Source organism: Oncorhynchus masou, chromosome 17, assembly GCF_036934945.1.
Source record: "Oncorhynchus masou masou isolate Uvic2021 chromosome 17, UVic_Omas_1.1, whole genome shotgun sequence".
Taxonomy (NCBI): Eukaryota; Metazoa; Chordata; class Actinopteri; order Salmoniformes; family Salmonidae; genus Oncorhynchus; species Oncorhynchus masou.
This window is the reverse complement of record NC_088228.1, coordinates 38,172,815-38,192,199: the sequence shown is the minus strand read 5'-3', so window position 1 is coordinate 38,192,199 and position 19,385 is coordinate 38,172,815. Positions and strand designations below refer to the sequence as shown.

Here is a 19,385-nt window from a genome sequence, read left to right as displayed (position 1 = left end):
ACACGCAGATGCAGGCACACGCACGCACACACACACTCATGCACGCATGCAGGATCGGTCCCTTACTCTCGCCAGCCCTGTCAGCCCTGTCACCTCAGCAGCCGCTCTAATCCCCTCCCACCTTATTTCACACACACACACACACACACACACACACACACACACACACACACACACACACACACACACACACACACACACACACACACACACACACACACATCCAGAATTAAGCCCACCCCCTCTCGCTCACTCTTCCCTGTCTCCAGCTCCCTGTGTCAGGGGGTTTAATAAGGGGGGCTCAAGAGTTGGTCTTGCTCTGTTCTGGGTGGTGGGGATTGGACGTCCTTCCTCATTTTTATCAAATTATTTATTTATTTATTCTTTTTTTTAACTAATTGAAACTATATTAATTCCCAAATAAGTAAGGAAACATGAATTGGAGCTGGGTGGTTGTGGCAGTCCTTCTGTCTTGCGGGGGACCGTCATGGGGTGAGGAGGGTTTGGACTTCCCTGAGTACGATGGCACGGACCGGGTCATCGAGCTGACTACCAAGAACTACAAGTCTGAGATGAAGAAGTATGATGTGATGGTTCTGTACTACCATGAGCATCCCGGAACAGACACCGTTTCCCAGAAACAGTTTGAGATCGAGGAACTGGCCCTAGAGGTTGGTCAGGGGACTGGGAGAACCTGATCAGGGGGCTGGGAGGGCTTGGTCAGAGGGCTGGGAGGACTTGGTCAGGGGACTGGGATAACAGGGTCAGGGGACTGGGAGAACCTGATCAGGGGCTGGGAGGGCTTGGTCAGATGGCTGGGAGGACTTGGTCAGGGGACTGGGAGGACTGGATCAGGGGACTGGGATAGAGGGCTGGGAGGACTTGGTCAGGGGACTGGGAGAACCTGATCAGGGGGCTGGGAGGGCTTGGTCAGAGGGCTGGGAGGACTTGGTCAGAGGGCTGGGAGGACTTGGTCAGGGGACTGGGATAACAGGGTCAGGGGACTGGGAGAACCTGATCAGGGGGCTGGGAGGGCTTGGTCAGAGGGCTGGGAGGACTTGGTCAGAGGGCTGGGAGGACTTGGTCAGAGGGCTGGGAGGACTTGGTCAGAGGGACTGGGATAACAGGGTCAGGGGCTGGGAGAACCTGGTCAGGGGGCTGGGAGGACTTGGTCAGAGGGCTGGGAGGACTTGGTCAGAGGGCTGGGAGGACTTGGTCAGAGGGCTGGGAGGACTTGGTCAGGGGGCTGGGAGGACTTGGTCAGAGGGCTGGGAGGACTTGGTCAGAGGGCTGGGAGGACTTGGTCAGAGGGCTGGGAGTACTTGGTCAGAGGGCTGGGAGGACTGGATCAGGGGGCTGGGACTTGGTCAGAGGGCTGGGAGGGGTCAGAGGGCTGGGAGTACTTGGTCAGAGGGCTGGGAGGACTTGGTCAGAGGGCTGGGAGGACTTGGTCAGGGGACTGGGAGGACTGGATCAGGGGACTGGGATAACAGGGTCAGGGGACTGGGACTGGGAGGACTGGATCAGGGGCTGGGAGGACTTGGTCAGAGGGCTGGGAAAACAGGGCCAGGGGACTAGAGGTTGGTCAGGGGACTGGGAGAACCTGATCAGGGGGCTGGGAGGGCTTGGTCAGAGGGATGGGAGGACTTGGTCAGAGGGCTGGGAGGACTTGGTCAGAGGGCTGGGAGGGCTTGGTCAGAGGGCTGGGAGGACTTGGTCAGGGGACTGGGAGGACTGGATCAGGGGACTGGGATAACAGGGTCAGGGGACTGGGACTGGGAGGACTGGATCAGGGGCTGGGAGGACTTGGTCAGAGGGCTGGGAAAACAGGGCCAGGGGACTGGGTCAGGGGGCTGGGAAAACAGGGTAAGTGGACTGGGTCAGGGGGCTGGGAAAACAGGGTAAGTGGACTGGGATAACAGGGTCAGGGGACTGGGACTGGGAGGACTGGATCAGGGGCTGGGAGGACTTGGTCAGAGGGCTGGGAAAACAGGGCCAGGGGACTGGGTCAGGGGGCTGGGAAAACAGGGTAAGTGGACTGGGAAAACAGGGTCAGGGGGCTGGGAGGATTGGATCAGGGGCTGGGAGGACTGGGTCAGAGGGCTGGGAAGACAGGGTCAGGTGTTTGCGAGGACTCGGGCAACTGGGTGGGGGATGGTGAGGAGAGGGAAGGGAAGGGGTAACTGGGAGGTAGAAGTGGGACACAGTGCCTGGGTAGGGATGCACCATCTCTGCTATAATTGATCAATGCGTTGAGGCATTATGGACTGTGAAAGAAGTGTGTAATAAGGGCTAGGTGGATACAGACAGCATTGACAGGTAACTAAGTGTTGTTGTTAAGGGCATAACAATTCAAATGTGACCTTTGCGACAATTTTCACAACAAAGAAGATGATTGAAATTAAGATGTTCAAGGCAAGAGATCAGAAGCAACAGTTGCAAGGGTCAGACTATTAAATTGATTTGGACAAAGTTAATTACATTTTAAAGGCTGTTTAGATGCTGAATTTAGTCATCAAGGTAGATGTGTAGAGGCAGACGAGATATAGTCCATGGGCCTGCAGAAACATTCATCCACTTTGGGGTGGCAAAGGTTTGATGGCATTAAATTGTTCTCCACAAGCCCCTGATCAAATTTATATATGATAGCCACTCCAAAATAGTATATTTTTTAGTTTTTCACACTTGTATATTGTTGCTGATAAAGGAATGTTCACATGCTTATTGAAAACGACTGTGTCAAACACCAATGACATTCTATTGGGTGGATCTCATCTTAAAAACCATGGAATTTGGTTCATTTTTGCTAACATATCTAATGATTTACCTAGACTGGCACATCATTGAAACAATGTTACAAAGTACGACAGATCAAAATCTAGTAGCGTATTGGTTTTATAGTTGCCACCTGTAATAGTACTCAGCATTACTCAGCTAAAATAAAAGGCGTGCACTGTCATTTGCTGAGTTGTCCCAGCAAGTTAACACAAATATTTTGGTAAACACAATCATCTCTAAAAAAGGAGCATTGGTGATTATAATCTCTTCTGTCCCTGACCATCAAGATTTTAAAATGATGCTCTCTGACCTTCAACTTTACAAGTTATTTAATGAAATACAGTGAGCTCCTTTTTTTGGCTCTGTACTCCAGCACTTTAGATTTGAAATGACACAATGACTATGAGGTTAAAGTGCAGACTGTCAGCTTTATTTTGAGGGTATTTTCGTCCATGTCAGGCGAATCGTTTAGAAATTACAGAACTTTCGGAACATTGTCTCCACATTTTAGAGGACCAAAAGTATTGGGACAAATTCCCTTCTATATTTTTTTAAGTAGTAAAAAGTGAAGTATTTGGCCCCATATTCATAACACACAATCACTAAATCAAGCGTACACATTTGTAGGGTGCTTTTGCTGTTTGTTTTAGTTGTGTTTCAGATTATTTTGTGCCCAATAGAAATGAATGGTAAATAATGTATGATATTTGTGCATCTGTAACTTTCTCTCTCATCATTATTCACAATTCATTTACGATTATCCGTAATCAGATTAGCATCCACATGAATGTAGAAGTGTTTGCAAACCCATTCTTTTCTTATTTACAATTAAAGTGATTCCAAAATGACACAATACATTATTTACCATTCATTTTTATTGGGCACAAAATAATACTTTTTGGAGCTTACTTTATGTTAGCTAATCATTTTGGAGCCATTAGTTCAGTGGCTGGTAGATGAATTTAATAGAAATGAGAAAAAATCCAGCTTTTTAGCAATTGGGCCATTGCTGATACCCTCGACAACCCTTAGCAGCCACTAATAATGCATATTTCAGTAGACCCTATACTACAATATACATGTTTTGCATAAATAGTGTAACAAGACACCATCTATAAACGGCTGTGAACCTAAGGCTTTAATACTTCACCAGCTATGTAAGTTGATGCCCTTATCCGGCAGTTTGTTAGAATGTTATGTTGGAATACAGTGTATATGACAGGATTCAAGACATAGATTTTATATTTAACTATATACAGCACCAGTCAAAAGTTTGGACACACCTACTCATTCAAGGGTTCTTTATTTTTACTATTTTCTACATTGTAGAATAATAGTGAAGACAACTATGAAATAACACAAGGAATCATGTAGCATCCAAAAAAGTGTTAAACAAATCAAAATATATTTAACATTTTAGATTATTCAAAGTAGCCACCCTTTGCCTTGATGACAGCTATGCACACTCTTGGCATTCTCTCAACCAGCTTCACCTGGAATGCTTTTCCAAAAGTCTTGAAGGAGTTCCCACAAATAAGCAAAGAAAAATGACAGTCCATCGTTACTTTAAGACATGAAGGTCAGACAATGTGGAACATTTCTTGAACTTTGAAAGTTTCTTCAATTGCAGTTGCAAAAACCATCAAGCGCTATGATGAAACTGGCTCTCACGAGGACTGCCACAGGATAGGAAGACCCAGAGATACCTCTGCTGCAGAGGATAAGTTCATTAGAGTTACCAGCCTTAGAAATTGCAGCCCAAATAAATGCATCACGGGGTTCAAGTAACAGACACATCTCAACATCAACTGTTCAGAGGTGACTGCATGAATTGCTGCAAAGAAACCACTACTAAAAGACACCAATAAGAAGAAGACGAGACTTGCTTGGGCCAAGAAACACGAGCAATGGACATTGGACAGGTGAAAATCTGTCCTTTGGTCTGATGAGTCCAAATTTGAGATTTTTGGTTCAACCCGCCATGTCTTTATGAGAACCAGAGTAGGTGAACGGATGATCTCCGCTTGTGTGGTTTCCACCGTGAAGCATGGAGGAGGTGTGATGGTGTGGAGGTGCTTTGCTGGTGACACTTTCTGTGATTTATTTATAATTTAAAGCACCCTTAACCAGTATGGCTACCACAGCATTTGCGCTTAGTGGGACTATCATTTGTTTTTCAACAAGGCAATGACCCAACACACCTCTAGGCTGTGTAAGGGTTATTTGACCAAGAAGTAGAGTGATGGAGTTGACCTGGCCTCCAAAATCACCTGACCTCAACCCAATTGAGATGGTTTGGGATGAGTTGGACCACAGAGTGAAGGAAAAGCAGCCAACAAGGGCTCAGCATATGTGGGAAGTCCTTCAAGACTTGGAAAAGCATTCCAGGTGAAGCTGGTTGAGAGAATGCCTAGCGTGTACAAAGCTGTCATCAAGGCAAAGGGGTGGCTACTTTGAAGATTCTCAAATATAAATATATTTTATATTTGGTTACAACATGATTCCATATGTGTTATTTCAAAGTTTTAGTGTCTTCACTATTATTCTACAATGTAAAAATAAAGAAAAAGCCTTGAAAGAGTAGGTGTGTCCAAACTTTTGACTGGTACTGTATATGTGTGTGTGTATATATATATATATTATTTCATACGCTATATATAATCATTAATACAAACCAGTGAATGATCATGTTATGAGTAATATAGACACATTTTTTAATGTTTTTTTATAAAATATCGATAAATTAGGAAACCAAATACTGACCTAAACGATCTCATGAATAGTGTTTTTGGCAAATTTTGAGAAAACGTTTGCTAATATTTTACAAATATCATATATTTTGCAAACCTGGCTAAATTGGTTGTGTCATCTGCATATCTATAATATACTTTTTATTATCATTAACCATATTCCACCTATTATTGAAAGAATTGTGGCAATGACAGACCAATCTCATTTAAACCAATGGAGCTAGTTGGCGGCCATATTGGAAAATGTGTACCCTATGGTTAAATTAGCAATAGCTTGGCATCATTGTTTAGACTTTTCCTAGCTTTATGTATTGTTTGGTGCTTAGCACAATTTATAGAATCATAATGCGTATTGTTTTAATTATTAGACATCAGTGAATGCTTCTAGAACATTTTCTACGTGTTTTAATCTAATGTACTTTAAGCGGATACAAAACTCGGCAACTCTGACAGGTTTTTTGGCATGTTTTTACCACTATTCTGGTAATAATTTTCTAAATACATTTAACTGACATACTTGGGACATCCTCATTGTAACACACATTTTAAGCCATTATTGGTCTTATTGCATCAATCATTAAGTTATGGCCATGCAAAATGTTACCTTTTATTAACTAGGCAAGTCAGTTCAGAACAAACTCTTATTTTACGATGACGGCCTACCGGGGAACAGTGGGTTAACTGCCTTGTTCAGTGGCAGAACAACAGATTTTTACCTTTTCAGCTCGGGGATTAGATTCAGCAACCACTAGGCTACCTGCCACCCCAAAATGCAGTTCCTTTCCATTGAAATGAATGGCGGCCATCTTGAAAATAGGCTCCTGGGACTGATCATTGACAAAATCTATGACGGCTCTATAAACCTAAAAAATAAATAAAAAATGTCTCTCCTTGTTCTGTGTGTAATCTGGTGTAGTTATCATCTAGGGTACCATGTGATAATAGAGCAAATCCCAATACTGTCCATTCTGGCTCAAAACTCCCCAAAATGAATACATGTATGACATTTGACCCCACCCCCGCACCAGGTGGGCCCATAGATATGTCATTACCATTCCAATTGTTTCATACCTTATGAAGGTAATAACATGTTAATTGCCTTGGATTCAGAAGATTGTTCCCTGATAATAGAAAATTACATTTCATACCCTCAATCCTGTTGGCCCAACTAACCGCATAAGGGTCATAACATATAATGTAGTGATAGCCACATTTAGCTACCTCCAACACATGGCTGTCATACCAAAATATAACCAACAGACATGGACCTTAATAATGAAAATCATCATTAAACTTTGTCCCCTCCAAAGTGGACCAATTTGTGGCCCTCTAGCCCATGGACTAATAGTAACAGGAATGAATAATCAGCTGATACTATACATTTCCAATTGAGTGCTACTGCCTGATGGGAAATGTTGGGGGTAGCATATTGACCCACCTGCTGATCCAGGAATCTCTTGGTTGCTGGAAATGTCCCTGAGATGTATTGTTTTAAGATTGACTCATGGTTTTGTGGTCTTAGATGAAATGGGATAATGGTAGGGATGGGCATGTCTTTGAGGAATGGTCAAACTGTCTTTGTCTCAAACATGACACGGACAGAAGTAGCAGGACCTCAAGTCATCAGCTGATCTGACATCTATCAGAAATGTGCATTACTGAATATTCTGTACATATTGGTATGTTGAGTTGACCCAGATGTGTGTACATGGGCATATTTCTATGTTGATATGTGTGTGTTGTATGACCGTGTGTGTGCATGTGTGTGTGAGTGTGAGTGTAAGTGTGTGTCTCCTTATGTGACCATGTTCTTTGAAGTACGCCCCTCACTACATATACTACATATACATATATCATATATCATATACCCTGGGGCGGCAGGGTAGCCTAGTGGTTAGAGCGTTGGACAAGTAACCAAAAGGTTGCAAGATCGAATCCCTGAGCTGACAATGTAAAAATCTGTTGTTCTGCCCCTGAACAAGGCAGTTAACCCACTGTCCCTAGGCCATCATTGAAAATAAAAATTGGTTCTTAACTGACTTGCCTAGTAAAATAAATAAAACATTCCTCACGTCTGTGGGTGGCAGGTAGTCTAGCGGTTAGAGGTGAACCAGCAACTGAAGGGTTGTCATTTCAAATCCCGGGTCTGATGGGAAAAATCTGTCAAGTGAGTTGGCAACCTTAGGGTTGCTGGTATCAAAACCTTGATTGCAGTGCCCTAAGCAAGGCACTTAACCACCCACAACAACAGCACCCTGGAAGCCCAATGTGGCACCCTCTCCAAAACCTGTATATGTACAGTGTCTATCTATGTATGTATATATGTGCACAAAACATTAGGAACACTGGCATTTTCCATGACATAGACTGACCAGGTGAACGCAATCAAGTGTAGTTAAAGGGGAGGGGACCAGTTAAAGAAGGAATTTTAGGCCTTGAGACAATTGAGACATTGATTGTATAAGCTTGCCATTTGCAGGGTGAATGGCAAGACAAAATATTTAAGTGCCTTTGAATGGGGTATGATAGTAGGTGCCAGGCGCACCGGTTTGAGTGTGTCAAGAACTGCAACGCTACTGGGTTTTTCGCACTCAACAGCTTTCTGTGTGTACCAAGAATGGTCCACCACCCAAAGGACATCCAGCCAACTTGACACAACTATGGGAAGCATTGGAGTCAATATGGGCCAGCATCCCTGTGGAATGCTTTGGACCCCTTGTTGAGTCCATGCCATGACAAGTTGAGGCTGTTCTGAAAGCAAAAGAGGGTGGAACTCAATATTAGGAAGGTGTTCCTAATGTTCTGTCCACTTTCAGAGGGGTTGGGTTAAAAGCAAAGTCAAATTTAGGTTGGAGTAATCTTCATCTGAGCAATACGGGGGACAAGAATATAAGGCATGAAACATTACCTCATTCAGCAGTGAGACCCATAGGCCCCCTGGATGCTGGGAAACTGAGAGGTGTGAAACTGAGAAGAAAAGGCTGTTATGGCGCTCCCGTGTGGCGCAACGGTCTAAGTTACTGCATCTCAATGATAGAGAGTTCACTACACCCTGGTTCGATTCCAGGCTGTATCACACCCGGCTGTGATTGAGAGTCCCATAGGGCGGTGTACAATTGGCCCAGCGTCGTCCGGGTTAGGATTTGGCTGGGGTAGGTCGCCATTGTAAATAAGAATTTGTTCTTAACTGACTTGCCTAGTTAAATAAAGGTTAAATAAAAATATATAAATAAAATATTGACTGGTGGCAATCAGTACATTTCTTAAAGAAGTGTATCTCTTAGGACTTTTGACATACAGGGCCTACCGTAGAGGCTGCCATTTTCTTTTGTCATGCTGGCCAATGAGCTAATCCTCTCAAATCCAGCTCTGCCAGGACTGGACCAGCTTTATAGGACTGCAATTTGACTACTTTGGACTACAACTCCCATCATTCCTGAAAGAGAAACACAACACAGCTCTGATGGTGGAGAATCTATTTTGAGACTGTTGCCTCTTAAGGAGTTGTATGGTTTTGCTTTCCTTGGGCTCATTTAATCAACAGGAGATTGAATAGTCAACAAATAGAGCAAAGTCTGGCGGAGATATAAAACACCTTTTGGAAATGGTGCCATGACAAGGTGCCACAGTTGGAAACAAACTTCAGGGAACAAACACGTGCATGTGTGGGTGTGTGTATTTGCATGTACGCAGGTGCGTGTGCGTGTGAGACATATGCCTACTCATCAGGTTGTTTTGATTAATGATATGTTAATCATCATCTGAGAATGCGTGTCCACCCCCCCCCCACCCCCCCTTCCTCTTTATGTTATAGACATTGAGGCCTAGCCCAAGGTTGGGGGCAGTACAGCAGGATTTGGCCTCAGTAATGCGGTGTCGGCTAACTGGGCTGGCTGACTGACAGATGCATTACTGTAACTGTCAGCAGATCCTAGAGACTTGAGCGTCACCAGCACCTTGCCAAAATAGTCCTGGGTCGGTGTGGCTTTGGGTCTATATTTATCCAGTGCTGCTGTTGTGGCTGTTTGTGCGTTCTGAGTATTCAGACCCCTTCCCTTTTTGCACATTTTCTTACATTACAGCCTTATTCTAAAATAGATTAAATATCGGAAATTGACAAAGTAAAAACAGGTTTTTACATAAGTATTCAGACCCTTTGCTATGAGACTCAAAATTGAGCTCAGGTGCATCCTGTTTCCATTGATCATCATTGAGATGTTTCTACAACTGGATTGGAGTCCACCTGTGGTAAATTCAATTGCTTGGACATGATTTGGAAAAGCACACACCTCTCTATATTTGGTCCCCCAGTTGACAGTGGATGTCAGAGCAAAAACCAAGCCATGAGGTCGAAGGAATTATCCATAGAGCCCGAGCCCGGATTGTGTCGAGGCACAGATCTGGGGAAGTGTACCAAAAAATGTCTGCTGCATTGAAGGTCCCCAAGAACACAATGGCCTCCATCATTCTTAAATGGAAGAAGTTTGGAACCACCAAGACTCTTCCTAGAGCTGGCCACCCAGCCAAACTGAGCATTCGGGGGCGAAGGGCCTTGGTCAGGGCGGTGACCAAAAACCTGATGGTCACTCTGACAGAGCTCCAGAGTTCCTCTGTGGAGATGGGAGAACCTTCCAGAAGGACAACCATCTCTGCAGCATTCCACCAATCAGGCCTCTATGTTAGAGTGGCCAGATGGAAGCCACTCCTCAGTAAAAGGCACACGACAGCCCGCTTTGACTTTGCCAAAAGGTACCTAAAGGACTCTCAGACCATGAGAAACAAGATTCTCTTGTCTGATGTAACCAAGATTGATCTCTTTGGTCTGAATGCCAAGTGTCACGTCTGGAGGAAACCTGGCACCATCCCTACGTTGAAGCAGGTGGTGTCAGCATCATGCTGTGGGGATGTTTTTCCGCGGCAGGGACTGGGAGACTATTCAGGATCGAGAGAATGCACGGAGCCAAATACAAAGAGCTTCTTGATGAAAACCTGCTCCAGAGCACTCATGACCTCAAACTGGGGCAAAGGTTCACCTTCAAACAGGACAACTACACTAAGCACACAGCCAAGACAACGCAGGACTTTATTCGGGACAAGTCTCTGAATGTCTTTGTGTGGCCCAGCCAGAGCCCGGACTTGAACCCGATCTAACATCTCTGTAGAGACTTGAAAATTGTTGTGCAGCGGCGCACCCCATCCAACCTGACAGAGCTTGAGGAGATCTGCAGATGAATGGGAGAAACTCCCCAAATACAGGTGTGCCAAGCTTGTAGCATCATACCCAAGAAGACTCGAAGCTGTAATCGCTGCCAACGAAGTACTGAGTAAAGGGTCTGAATACTTATGTGAATGTGACATTTCAGTTGTTCTTTTAATACATTTGCAAACATTTCTAATCCTGTTTTTGCTTTCCCATTATGGGGTATTGTGTGTAGATTGATGAGGGAAAAAAGCAATTGAATCAATTTTAGAATAAGGCTGTAACGTAACAAAATGTGGAAAGAGTCAAGGGGTCTGAATACATTCCAAATGCACTGTATACTGCTGTGTTGCTTCTTACAGAGTACATACACAATCTGGAGCATCTAGAGTCAACTCGGATTGCTGTTTGTTTGAGCACTAGTATGCTGTGTATCTTTTATATGTATATAGGGTAGATAGAACATTGTTAGCTGGGCCTGGGATCTTTTGCCCTGATTCCCCCCTATGGGGAATAGTGTTGTAAGCTAGATAGTAGTGTCATGACATTCTGTGAAACTAATGTGCTGTGCACTCTGTTTTGGTCTAATTGCTGAGAGAGAGAGAGTGTACTCTAGGTCAGTCAACGGGAATAGAAGAGGAGAAAGAGCATGTCAGCTCTTTTAGATCCCTTCCCTGATTTGTCATAAAGCGAACTCTCCCCTTGCAGTCAGGCATGAAATCTGTCCTCTTGTCAACTCATGGCCCCACACAGCAACCTTATATAGCTGTAGTAATCTGTTTGGCTAAAAGCCATTAGCTGAGTTTAGCCCTCAATCTGTTTATCAGGCATATCTAGGCCCTGACCCCCTTAGGACCTCTTCATTTGAATACCCCTCCCCATGACAAATATGGACAGATAACCCACTGGGCAGAGACGTCAGTTCAATGTCTAGTTTTGATTTATTTTTGATTTGAGTGGTCAACTAATGTGAAATCAACAGCAAAAATCGAACCATGTCATTGGATTTAGGTCAAAGGTTGGGTGAAAGGTTGATGACTTTTCCACGTTGATTCAACGTCATGAGATATGTTCATGCTGTTGAAATGACATAGGAACAACGTTGATTCAACCAGTTTGTGAGAAGTAAATAGTGTGGATAAACGTTGATTCAACGTCATGAGATATGTTCATGCTGTTGAAATGACATAGGAACAACGTTGATTCGACCAGTTTGTGCCCAGTGGGACGTGTCTACAGGGTAAAACCTATTAATCTGAGAAGTAAATAGTGTGGATACTGAAAATCAACTTTCCCGGGACAGTCTGCTATTTTACTATTATAACACTGTATAATAATTCAGCTCTGATATTCGGGCCACTGTTTTCTATCTACTCAGAACTAAAGATACATAATATCTTTAATATAATATCAAAACAGGTACATAATATCAAACTGCATAAAAAGACATAAAGCATGAGCAACTATTGCTTGCATCCTGTGGTTACTGGCTAGGATCTGTAGGCCTACAGTCGGTGCCAGGCCAGCTATTATCATTGTCCTGCGGTTACTGGCTAGGATCTATAGGCCTACAGTCGGTGCCAGGCCAGCTATTATCATTGTCCTGCGGTTACTGGCTAGGATCTGGCCTAGGCCAGGCCAGCTACAGTCCTGCGGTTACTGGCCAGGCCAGCTGCCAGGCCAGCTTATCATTGTCCTGCGGTTACTGGCTAGGATCTGTAGGCCTACAGTCGGTGCCAGGCCAGCTATTATCATTGTCCTGCGGTTACTGGCTAGGATCTGTAGGCCTACAGTCGGTGCCAGGCCAGCTATTATCATTGTCCTGCGGTTACTGGCTAGGATCTGTAGGCCTACAGTCGGTGCCAGGCCAGCTATTATCATTGTCCTGCGGTTACTGGCTAGGATCTGTAGGCCTACAGTCGGTGCCAGGCCAGCTATTATCATTGTCCTGCGGTTACTGGCTAGGATCTGTAGGCCTACAGTCGGTGCCAGGCCAGCTATTATCATTGTCCTGCGGTTACTGGCTAGGATCTGTAGGCCTACAGTCGGTGCCAGGCCAGCTATTATCATTGTCCTGCGGTTACTGGCTAGGATCTGTAGGCCTACAGTCGGTGCCAGGCCAGCTATTATCATTGTCCTGCGGTTACTGGCTAGGATCTGTAGGCCTACAGTCGGTGCCAGGCCAGCTATTATCATTGTCCTGCGGTTACTGGCTAGGATCTGTAGGCCTACAGTCGGTGCCAGGCCAGCTATTATCATTGTCCTGCGGTTACTGGCTAGGATCTGTAGGCCTACAGTCGGTGCCAGGCCAGCTATTATCATTGTCCTGCGGTTACTGGCTAGGATCTGTAGGCCTACAGTCGGTGCCAGGCCAGCTATTATCATTGTCCTGCGGTTACTGGCTAGGATCTGTAGGCCTACAGTCGGTGCCAGGCCAGCTATTATCATTGTCCTGCGGTTACTGGCTAGGATCTGTAGGCCTACAGTCGGTGCCAGGCCAGCTATTATCATTGTCCTGCGGTTACTGTGGATCTGTAGGCCTACAGTCGACCAGGCCAGCTACATTGCCTGGTTATGGCTAGGATCTTTAGGCTATGCCAGGCCAGCTAAATTGTCATGTAACATGACAGGAACATGCCTGGTCATGGAACTTTGCTATGCAATAAAAGTAACTGCACAGAAGCACTGATAAATTGTCCTTTGTGTGTGTGTGTGTGTGTGTGTGTGTGTGTGTGTGTGTGTGTGTGTGTGTGTGTGTGTGTGTGTGTGTGTGTGTGTGTGTGTGTGTGTGTGTGTGTGTGTGTGTGTGTGTTTGGGTGCCTGCACCTCCTTTATGAAGTGTGAGGAGAGGTCTGTGAAAGTAGGTTTGCACCTGTTGCTATCCGAACACCAAGTTACCCCAACACAGTCTGCAGAACTGTTATCCCGCCCCCTCTGTATGCATGCCACAGATGTGGCAACATCATTGGTTGAACTGGTTGTCAGACACAACGGTCAAGTTTCACACAGATTTAGAAAGTGCACGGACAGCGCTCTGAGTCCCAGGCTTTTATGGTGGTGGAACTGGAGGGAAATATGTGTGAAATAAGACCAGACATAAGAGAAGACAGCAACATGTTTGTTTACTTTAGTGTGTACACAGTAAACGGAGTACAACACCTATCCCTCCAGCAAACCCACAAAACTGAGGGCGTGGAAGTGAACGCATATATACATGTCCATACAGAACACTGATAAATAATCCTTGAAAACACTCCCCATAAGTCCTTATAAGTTGTCCACACACGACACAGAAGATATTCCTGCTCAGGTTTAAGGGTGCCACTGTATGTCTTCAGTTATATGACATGTTATCTTATTTCACAGCTTGCAGCTCAGGTCCTTGACGACCTTGACGATGAGGAAATTGGATTCTGCCTTGTTGATGAAAAGAAGGGCAGTATTGTTGCTAAGAAACTAGGTAAATACACACTGAAATGGACACTATTACCTTTATTCAGGATTGGTTTGACCATTTAAAGTTCTGAGGTCAGTTATGATGAAATGTTACCATCTTTCAACACGATCCATCTAAGCATCACCACTGACCAGGTGGACAAAACTACCTAATAAACTAAACTACCTGACCTGTCTCACTGGATGCATCTCAATAGTCATAAGTGGATTCCTCTCTGCGTCTTGCCTCTTTCATCTGCACCGACCAGGAAACATACTTTAAGAGAAAGGAATATGGTGGACGTCTGTCACCCACCGAGACATCACCTTTTTAATTATGTCATCTCCGTGATGATGAAGGAAAGGAAACAACGAATTTAAGCCACAAGACTATTGAGATGCACCCCTTGAGATGCACCCCTTGTGTCACTGTGCTAAGGCAGCCCATAAGAAAGCCTGACCTCTAGTGGATTTAAGGGTATATGTAACCCCTGAGTTGAACTTCTGTTTTCTCCTCAGGACTGGAGGAGGTCGACAGCATCTATATCTTCACCGAGGACGAGATCATTGAGTACGATGGGGAGCTTGCTGCAGACACAATTGTGGAGTTCATATTTGATGTACGTGAGAATAATGTCACCCAGGGATGCCCTCTTTTACCTAGCTGCAACTTGTAGAAACAGACTATTTGTCCACTTCTGATATATCCTGTACTGTTTATTTCTCTTTCCCATCACCATTATCTCCCTCCACCATGCATCTCCCTTTTACTCTGTTCTAGGTTCTTGAAGACCCCGTTGAGATCATTGAGAAAGATGGGGAAGTTAAAGGTTTCCACAACAATGAGGAGGACATCAAACTGGTGGGCTACTTTAAGAGTGAAAAGTCCGAACGTAAGAATCTATAATCTATTCCTTTGACATTGTAATTTCGCACATGTTTTTACTGTGTGGTATACGTCTGCTCATGTGTATAATATTTTATGGATAAAACAATGTATTTATAGTGTATTTGTCAAATAAATATTGGCATTATCAAGATATTTAATAGGGTCTTAACAGGTACCTGTAACATTTCAGATTATTTGGCCTATGTGGACGCGGCTGAGGAGTTCCATCCACACATCAAGTTCTTTGCTACATTCACTCCCAAGGTGAACAACCTTACCCACTAACAACTACATCCTCAAAATACAATGGAGCTGCACTCCACTCAAAAAGTAGCCCATTGCTCTTTCTGACCAATCCTCTGTGTTCCAGGTTGCCAAAGATCTGGGCCTGAAGGTGAATGAAGTGGACTTCTATGAGCCCTTCATAGATGAACCCATAGTCATCCCTGGAAAACCCTACACAGAGGAGGAACTTGTTGCATACATTGAGGATCATGACAGGTGGGATTCATGAACACGGTGGCCAGAATGGCACAATATACACTACTTGACCAGATGTGTGTGGACACCTGCTCGTCAAACATCTCATTCCAGAATCATGGGCATTCATATGGAGTTTGTCCCCCCCTATGCTGCTATAACAGCCTCCACTATTCTGGGAAGGCTTTCCACTAGATGTTGGAACATTGCTGCAGGGACTTGCTTCCATTCTGCCGCAAGAGCATTAGTGAGGTTGGGCACTGGTGTTGGTCGATTAGGCCTGGCTCGTAGTCGGCTTTCCAATACATCCCAAAGGTGTTGGAAGGAGTTGCGGTCAGGGCTCTGTGCAGGCCAGTCAAGTTCTTCCACACTGATCTCGACAAACCATTCCTGTATGGACCTCGCTTTGTGCATTGGGGCATTGTCATGCTGAAACAGGAAAACGCCTTCCCCAAACGGTTGCCAAAAAGTTGGAAACACAGAATGATCTAGAATGTCATTGTATGCTGTATCGTAAAGATTTCCCTTCACTGCAACTAAGGGGCCGAGTCCGAACAATAAAAAACAGCCCCAGACCATTATTCCTCCATCAAATTATACAGTTGTCACTATGCATTGGGGCAGGTAGTGTTCTCCTGGCATCCGCCAAACTCAGAATAGTCCATCAGACATTGCATGGCTGTGTGCTCGATTATGTTCACCTGTCAGCAACAGGTGTGGCTGAAATTGCCGAAACCACTCAAGGGGTGTCCACTTCCTTTTGAATATATAGTGTATGATGTGGAGAGCCAAGCATTTAGTCCTGGCTGTGTGATTTGACCTGTAAAAACCCCAGGTCCTATAACTAGGTGTAAAAGGAATTCTTAGGTGAACCAAAAGGCGAGCAGTCGTTGATAATATCAATCAAAATCAACAGTTGCAACTGAGAGACACCTCCAGGAAAAATGTCTAACGGGCTTCTTGGAGACAGTACTAAATGTTCTCTAAACATCAACCCGAGAGGTTTGTACGAAGTCAAAACAAAAGACAGTGACTTTGCCAGCTGCTACAGAATCACAGTGTGTCCTTGGTCCTTGTACCTTAAGTAGCTCTGGCGTCAATCATTGCCAAACGATAGGAGAATAATCCATAACATTCAGCAACAAGTCCAGCGACCACCAACCCATACACAACTTGTGTGTCACAAATAGAGCACTGGAAATCATGTACATTGCAGAAAAGGAAAACTTTGAAAATATGCTAATATGCTAATATGCAAATTTTAAAAGTGTAAACTTCCTCAATGAACAATAAAAAAATATCTTGCGTCCTATTTCTTTGCAGACCAACCATGAGGAAGATGGAACCAGATAACATGTATGATATCTGGGTAAGCTATACAAACTATTCCCATAAAAATCACCCTACAAAACAAAATGGAAGCATACCTCCCCAATTGTAATTGATAAGCTAAGCTAAGTATTTATGTGGCCTAAATGTGCAGATACTGATGGAAATATACTTGTAGGTACTCACTGGGCACAAACAGGTTGAATCAGTGTTGTTTACATCTGTGGCCAGTGGGTAGTCTATATGCATTTATCATGGATCCCCATTAGCTGCTGCCAAGGCAGTAGCTATTCTTCCTGGGGTCCAAACATATTAAGGTACTTACATTACATATAAAACAGTACATCATATAACATTATTACACCACTACATATCTACAATACAAATAGTATAATACCACCATACAACAATATTACAATGTACTGTATGTGTGTGTAAAGTGCGTGTGCTAGCGCTTGTGTGCGTATGCGTGTGTCTGTACCTTCGTGTTTGTCTCTTCACAGTTCCAGCTGTTCCATAAGGTATATTTTTAATCTTGATTTTTAAATCTGATTCTACTGCTTGCATCAGTTATCTGATGTGGAATAGAGTTCCATGTAGTCATGGCTGTATGTAGTGCTGTGCACCTCCCATAGTCTTTTCTGGACTTGGGGATTGTGAAGAGACCTCTGTTTTGTGGGGTATGCATGTCTTGTGGGGTATGCATGGGTGTCCGAGCTGTGTGCTAGTAGTTTAAACAGACAGCTCGGTGGATTCAGCTCGATGCATTCTATATTCCCCATCTCCCTTTGCATACTTTTCTTAGGAGGACGACATTGATGGCGAGCACATCATTGCATTCGCAGAGGAGGATGACCCAGGTACAGAACCAAAGGAGCAACTAATGAGTCAATAGGACTGGGTAGGGGAGGAATGAACCATTTTCAGCAAGAGGGGTTTCACAAGGCTGAATGTGCATTTAACCCTTGACCTTTGACTTCCCAGATGGTTTTGAGTTTCTGGAAATCCTGAAGGAAGTAGCAGAGGAGCACAATGATAATCCCAACCTCAGCATTGTCTGGATTGATCCAGATGATTTCCCCCTGGTAAGATCATGGTCATGGTTGGTCACTTATCAATACAATAAGATCCATCTATCCAAAGATATGAGATTCTAATTGCTGTTGCTTTCTTCCTGAAATATTTTCCTCCCTCTTTAAGCTTGTCCCATACTGGGAGAAGACCTTTGGAATTGACCTGGGCTCTCCCCAGATTGGTGTTGTGGATGTTGAAGATGTGAGTGACGTTCCTGTTATGATCCAAATTGTCATGTACGAGGAGCCATGTGGTTCCACTAGCTTTAAAAAAAAATCCAATAGTCTATTTTTGGCACCGAATTACTTTGTGTCTCTCTCTATAGGCTGACAGTGTATGGATGGAAATTGACGATGATGACGACCTGCCAAGCGCAGATGAGCTTGAGGAATGGATCGAAGATGTTCTGTCCAATGAAATTGATCCAGATGATGATGACGATGAAGATGATGATGATGATGATGAGGATGATGATGACGATGATGATAATGACGACGACGATGATGACGACGACGATGATGACGACGACGATGATGACGACGATGAGGATGACGACGACGATGATGATGATGATGATGAGTAAATTGTTGACGTCATCAATGTATAAATCTGGCCAATATAACATAATCTGGCCAATCAACATCATCACCTTCCTCAAAACTTCCTTGTTCTCTGTTGAAATAAGTCATTAGGTTAAATCTGTCAGCTCATATGGACATCTTCATGTTTTCAACATCCTCACTCGGAGCATCTTTCAAAAAGATTGTTCCATTTCCCAAGCTATCCTAAACTCCCTTTGCTTTGAATTCATAAAATACAGTACTTTCTCAAACTCCCAGTCAATTTTTTATTCACACCTGTAACTTTGCCATCAGTACAATATGAAAAGTGAAAACATAAAACATTGATTTAGAAAATAATATTTTCACAACTGAATTATTGTATATTCACTAGCACTTACCCTAAAAACACCTAATGCTTCTGATTTTATATTTCAGACAAATAGAAGGGTTAACTCTGTTAATGCATTTTAAGTCTAAGGCCATCTGTAAACTTGTTGTTTGGATGTATTTTATTTTTGTTTTATTTTCTCTGGAATAAATGTTCGCCCCTCTCCCAACTTGTAAAATCCAAGGGTGCAAGCCGGCTTTTCCTGCAGGTCAAAGGTCATACCAGCCTACTCAGTTAAATTATTGTAACTTTACTTGAAAAGGGCAGTTAGCTTTTTTTCTTCTTGTGCACTGAAAAGTGCTGTAAATCACATGGATGTTTTCTACTGATAAAGAAATATAACAACAACAGTATTCTATTTTTTTAAACAAGAAAACTTAAACATACTGTAAAGTCTTAAAATAAATGACAGCTTGGAAAAAGATACAAAAATGACTGGTGTTCTGGATTCTTGTGCGCATGTGTGCGAGAGAGACAGAGAGAATAAACCGTAATTTCT

At 43.8% G+C, this 19,385-nt stretch overlaps 1 protein-coding gene across 1 annotated transcript; it reads left to right on the top strand.

The window, feature by feature from the left end:
- Window positions 1-273: 273 nt before the first annotated feature.
- LOC135558997 (calsequestrin-1-like) lies at window positions 274-19,272 on the top strand. Its single transcript, XM_064993280.1, has 11 exons — window positions 274-671; window positions 14,095-14,188; window positions 14,683-14,783; window positions 14,945-15,056; window positions 15,243-15,316; window positions 15,423-15,553; window positions 16,856-16,901; window positions 17,667-17,721; window positions 17,846-17,946; window positions 18,062-18,136; window positions 18,261-19,272. The coding sequence occupies exons 1-11, from the start codon at window positions 435-437 to the stop codon at window positions 18,516-18,518; spliced, it is 1,284 nt and encodes a 427-aa protein (XP_064849352.1). The 5' UTR covers window positions 274-434; the 3' UTR covers window positions 18,519-19,272.
- The last annotated feature ends 113 nt before the right edge of the window (window positions 19,273-19,385 follow it).

Bases quoted from the DNA above. Each gene is read 5' to 3' on its own strand.
- LOC135558997 (XM_064993280.1), top strand. From the start codon at position 435: ATGAATTGGAGCTGGGTGGTTGTGGCAGTCCTTCTGTCTTGCGGGGGA. The intron at 14,189-14,682 runs GTAAATACACAC...TTTTCTCCTCAG, and splicing joins TATTGTTGCTAAGAAACTAG to GACTGGAGGAGGTCGACAGC. The intron at 18,137-18,260 runs GTGAGTGACGTT...CTCTCTCTATAG, and splicing joins GTGTTGTGGATGTTGAAGAT to GCTGACAGTGTATGGATGGA.